Genomic DNA, 5,762 nt, shown 5'->3' with positions numbered 1-5,762 from the left:
GGGAAATGGGGGATGAGAATTTGACTATGCTTTATCTTACCCTTTTATGTACCTTCTGTTTACCGTGTATTCTGTAACCTAATCTGCCTCCTCTTCTCTAGTGTCTGTATTGTTTAAGCCACATTACTTTTGGATTTGGCATTGTAGATTAATCTGTTTTACAACACTTCATTCAGAGCCATAGTGCTTCAGTGATGGGTGAAATGATGTGTTGTGCATCTTGAAATGAGTGCATCACTTACCTTAAGCAGCTTATTGGACAGAGGAAAAAATATCTTTTGTCCCTGCTTGTGAAAACTAATTTGAATATTTCTGTAGTCAATGATTTTTTCCCCTGCTTAGTTAATGACATGTCACAAGTTACAAGAAAATTTTATGAAAAGAGATACATTATTTCATAAGATAAACAACTTCTTCATATTTCTTATCCACAAAGCCATTTTCTGCTTTTTCAGGTGTGATATCAATGCTAGGACAGAGCCCTTTCACAATTTAGGTTTGAACACAGTCTATGTTGGGAAGCTATCATGAGAATATTTTTCAGTTTATCATGCATATGGTGTTTGTCTTTCATGACAAGCAGTTAAGTTTATCACATTATTCCTTGCTACAGTCTTTTTCAGAGATTGGTTTTATACTATAATCTCACTATATTTTTTAAAGTTCAACTTCCACTTCTATGAGTAATAGTTCTTGTTTTTCTTATTTCATTTAGGGTATATATGATTCCAATTAATTGTAATCTTGCACCTCCTAGTAGTAGGATCATAGCATAATTAAGATTGGAAGGCATTTCTGGAAGTCATCTAGCCCGATCTCTGTATATAGGTTCTACATATTCCTGCAGTACGCTGTTTATTTCAGTTCATTCTCAAGATTCATGCTTTCTTTTCTTTTCTTTTCTTTTCTTTTCTTTTCTTTTCTTTTTTAAATAATTTGAGTTTTCTAAAATGCTAAGTTTTTATCAAGACATAGACATCTGTTGGAATTTTTTTTTTGTAATCTTGGATTTAGAAATAAGACACATTTTAGGAGTAAGCTCCACAGAAAGCACTTGTTAGTATCTGATATTTGTGCCAGAAACTTAATTACGGTATTGTTCAGGCCACTATAGTTGAGATACATGAGAAACTACTCTTTTTCAACTTACTTTCTTAACCATGCTCATTTTACAGAAGCTCTACAGGAATTTTTGTATCTTTTTCAAGAAGCAGTTGTTTGGGGCTTTTTTTTTGTTGTTTTTGTTGGTTTTTTGTTTTTTCTGTTAAGGTATAAGAAAATTAGTCCTATAAGGCCTCTTCCTCTGCAACAAAAGTCATAACTTAAAGGTATATTATTCTTTAAACCTTTTATATAAAGTTTTTTGAAGTCAGCTTTTATAAAACAATACTTCATTTGCATTAACAGCCAGAAATCTTATTTTGATGAACACAAGATGCATCTAGATTGACTTGCATAGGAGATCTTAACTGTGCTTCATGTATGTATACGTGTTTTGATAAGCCTGACTATCTGTCACAGAAATGTTGTGGACATTACTCAAGAATAACCAACCTCCCTCACCTCCCCTTATCCCCTTTTGAAAGGGATTCTCTAGCACAAGAAAGATGGGGGAAATTTCACCTGTGTGGCCTTGGCCCTTCTCCAGGAATACAGCAAAAGTCCCAGTGGGGAGGCTGATCCACTGCTGCGTTCCATATGAATGACATCTCTCTTCCACGCTGTCCTCCCTTTGATGTGAGAACATGCTGCTTGTTATCCTGTTACGTTCATCTTCTCAATATAAGAGTCCTTAGGGAACAGTTGCTACTTTTCCTGGCATGAATTAACTTGTTCGTGAGGATATGCATTTATCAGTAATATTGCATGCTATCTTTTCATTTATCGTATACATAGAAGTCAGATACATGTTTCCCAAAATGTGAACTTGTTTTATGATACTTAAAAACGTTACCATTCTCTTACAGTAGCTTTAATTTTATTTTAGGAAGAGTTTCCTTAAATGCTAATTTTTAGATAATAAAATTGAGAGGAACTGTAATTATTTTTGCCTCAAAATTAGGCAGGCAATTGAAGGTATTTGACAACTTCTATTTATTGTATAATAGATCATTCCTTGCCATTCTACATAGTTTTCCAAAAAAATATAATAAATTAGCAAGTTGGTTGTTGCTAAGATTATGTGTCTGTGTACCACTCATGAATATTTAAAGAAAATTTTTTAAAAAGTTTTTTCTGCTTCTGACCTTGGTTTCAGTTCAGGAGTGTAGTAGGATCCTTAAGTTTTTTCATATAATTTGTGAATACATACAGTGGTTTCTGGCAAATTTTCAAGTATGTCTGACAGTAGAAGTATTTGCAATTTTAGGGATTTTATGAGGTGGTATCTTCCATTTTAGAAAATTGATAAAAGTTACTCATGTTTCACCATTTAAGGTTTTGATACTTACATTCCTCTTCGCTTTGCTTACGATTGTTATTATGTACTGGTTCATTTACTGTAGTTAGTATTTTGTTTTCCGTCTGGTTTTAAGCAAAGACACTTGGTCCTTACTGCATTAACTTATAAATGAAGTGTTTGTTGGAACCTGGAAATATCTTTAGCTGGATTCTTTGGAGAATAGTCACAGAGCTATGGAGAAAGTCCTGCAGTTGGTTGAAAAAGCTTCTGATGGAATAGCATTTATCCTGCTGTTATAAATGTGTGGCATCTAAACATTGCTGTATTTAAATAAGTTTGTAGTGTTTTCCTAAATGTGTTTTCTCTAGTCATACTTTTGGAAAGATTTTGGAGATAAATCTGGTCTGTCAGAATCTAACTTTGTTTGTCTTAAGGAAAAAAAAAAAGGGAAATGCATATGTTTTTTTTCTTTGTCTTGAAGACATAAGGCTTTGAAGTTGTTTTGCTGATCTGCTGATGTGTGCCCAAATAATAAATCATAAAGCGACCTGGGGAGGAGTTAAATTCATTAAATCAATTTTTTTGTGATTGGATTTCAAACCCTAGTATTTTTTCAATGTAGATCTTAATGTGCAGTTTTCTAGTTCTATAATCCAACAGAAAAGCATGTCTTGTATCATTGTTCTGCATGGGTAATCACTGATGGTATAAAGCTTAATCAACAGAACACACACCAGACCTGTGCCATTTGAGCAAAAAGAGTGATTTGGGGGAATACTAGATTGTCATCCTCTATCATTGAGCTGGTATGGGGTAAAATGACATATTATCACTCTGTCTTTCGGCTACTTATTAACATGGGAGAACTGATCAGGCAGGGTCATTTGTTACAATTGAGGTTTTGGATATGGGTGTTCTTTTAGTGGCATAGTTCTCTGTATTTGTCTCCCCGTGTATTTCAGCGTGATTTTTTTTTTTTCCTTTTTTTCCTCTGTCCCCTTCAACTTGTACTTACAGGCTTGTCACTTGTTCTTCAGCACAGAATGCAGCATTGTTTGGAGCACTTCAAAAGATGATGAAAGCGCAATAGTCTCGTAACAGGCTAACAGTTTTGCTTTAAGTTAGATGGTAAAGTTTGGGAAAGTTGCAGAAGTAAAGCTGGGGCCTTCGTGTTAGTATTTAGTTAGTTTCTCTTCCTATCTGATATAATGCCTCTTGAAGTCGTTAAAGACTTTTTAGTGAGTGCTGGCTATTTTTTTTTTAAACATGCTCTGATAAAAAGAGATATATAAATTAATATGTATCACGATGGGCCCTCTTTAGAATCTGGCTAAATAGCAGTAATGAGAAAGAGGTGTCAAAGAATGAGAAGTAATAAAATGATAAAGAGGTATATGAGAAAATTGTGACTAGGCCATAGTATCCTGCTTTGAATTTCAGTCTTGTATCAAAAACCTTAAGTGAATTAAAGTCTTTATGAAGTTCATTTGTACTGCATCAATTTTAAGCTGATAGGCACAATAGTAAAAAAATAATTTTTTTTTTGGCATGCTGTCTCAATGCAGACAGAAGGCACTGAGTCTATTCGCAAATGTAGAAACAAGATGGTGTATGATTTTTTAAAATGAGAATCCTTGAAACTCAGTATATTGTAATTGTATACAGTTATTTCCATGCAGAGATATTTACACTTTTGGTGAGAAATCTTTTTGTCTATCTGTCATAAACTTTTTTTCATGAATGAATTATTTAGACTGGTTTTAATATAGTATATAGAACTAAACTGTGTTTCTGATTTTTTTTTCCTTAATCTGAATATCAGCGTCCATCACTGGTAGTAAAAACTGACTTGTTCTTTGTAGTCTAGGAAATTAAAAATATCATAAAATGTATAAAATCATCAGTGACTTTGTTAAAATTTGATAGTTGGGTATTCAATAGTTCTTCTCAATTATTTAGCAACCTCCTACTAAAGGACTGAATGAAATTGAGGTTATATAGTTTAGAAAGCTGATTTGAAATCCATAGAAATATGAATGTAGTACCAGTCTAGGGGTTTTATATATAAATATGGCATTGCTCACAACAACAGTTTATTTTTGTGTGTGTGTATGTATGTATGTCGTATGATAAGGGCCACGTATTTGCATGTGTTTCTGAATACTTCTCATTCTTAAATTCCCATAAATAAAATGCCTACCTTTTTGTGTCTAATATGTTTACAGCTTGCTATAATCTGTTACATGTCTAGGGTTTCATCATTCTTAGAGCTTGTACCACCCCTCTGGCATAATTTTCACCTGCCCGTGTTCTCTCTTCTCTCAAAGCAGTTGCGGGTTTCTTGTTTGTGATGTTATGTGCTGCACCTGTGGCACCTATATATTTCTACCCTGATATTTTCTTAAAGATTAAAAGTTGTTTGAGTCCACTCTCTGGCAACACAGTTGTGTTTCTTCTGCATAGACGCTTCTGTCGTACTTGGTTAACTGAATGGGCTTAGACAGATAATTGAATTTTCAGATATGTGATTTGTCAGCTTTAAGATTAAGTTGGTTAGAATCCGTTTTATTTCCCCACAAATATAAACTAAGGTATTTAATGTTGTTAGGTGGAGCTATGACAGTACCTGGTTTGAGTCCTTGTACTCTCCAAAGAAAAATGAGACAAGCACAGGCAATGAAGTATAACAGTCAAAGGGATTAACTTAATTTCTTCTCTTGTGGTTTTCATTTAGGAACGGTGTTTGGAAAACTTTTACCTTGAATATTGTTGCTAAAGTGCTGGTATTTTCTTACAATGATAAAGTCTGTTTCTAAAGCTGAATTCTTACTTGCTTGACATTATATACTGGGACAACTAGTAAAATGATTATCTCATTTTATCCTGGCTATTCTGAATTTCCTTGTCTAGTATCCCATCCTTATTTTTTTAATTGACCGTTGATTTAGATAAACTGAATAATCTTTCTGCCATCAATGTAGCATAGTATAGAAAATCTAAATTAAACAATTAATGAAAATGTTTTGATTGTGAGATAATGTTTCACAGATGTGTTTATGTGGCTCTGCAAAACTAGTTTTCCTAGTACTCTGCTGTTGATGTATTATTTAGTGTTAATGTATAAGTTATTTTTTTCAGACACAATGTATACAACTTATTACTACAGATAGCATGTTTGTTTCAATTAAAAGGGGCTTTCCTCTATTTTGAGAAAATAATATTTATTTATTCATTCTGTTCTTTTTATCAACAGAGAAAATGAGGTCCTAAAAGTGCAACTTAAGAAGTATGTAGGAGCTGTCCAGATGCTCAGAAGAGAAGGTCAAACAGTAGAAGGTAAGGATAAAATGAATGGGGGGGG

The 5,762-nt window shown here is 33.4% G+C and overlaps 1 protein-coding gene across 1 annotated transcript in view; it reads left to right on the top strand.

Annotated features, from left to right (window-relative positions):
- Positions 1-5,762, top strand: part of SNX29 (sorting nexin 29) — a gene marked incomplete at its 5' end in the record, with an annotated part of 108,297 nt that overhangs the window by 31,279 nt on the left and 71,256 nt on the right. Inside the window, 1 exon segment of the mRNA XM_010080997.1 lies at positions 5,655-5,737. Coding sequence (XP_010079299.1) covers positions 5,655-5,737 — 83 coding nt within the window.

Source organism: Pterocles gutturalis, unplaced genomic scaffold (assembly GCF_000699245.1).
Source record: "Pterocles gutturalis isolate BGI_N339 unplaced genomic scaffold, ASM69924v1 scaffold159, whole genome shotgun sequence".
NCBI lineage: Eukaryota > Metazoa > Chordata > Aves > Pterocliformes > Pteroclidae > Pterocles > Pterocles gutturalis.
This window is presented reverse-complemented; position numbering and strand designations above follow the sequence as displayed.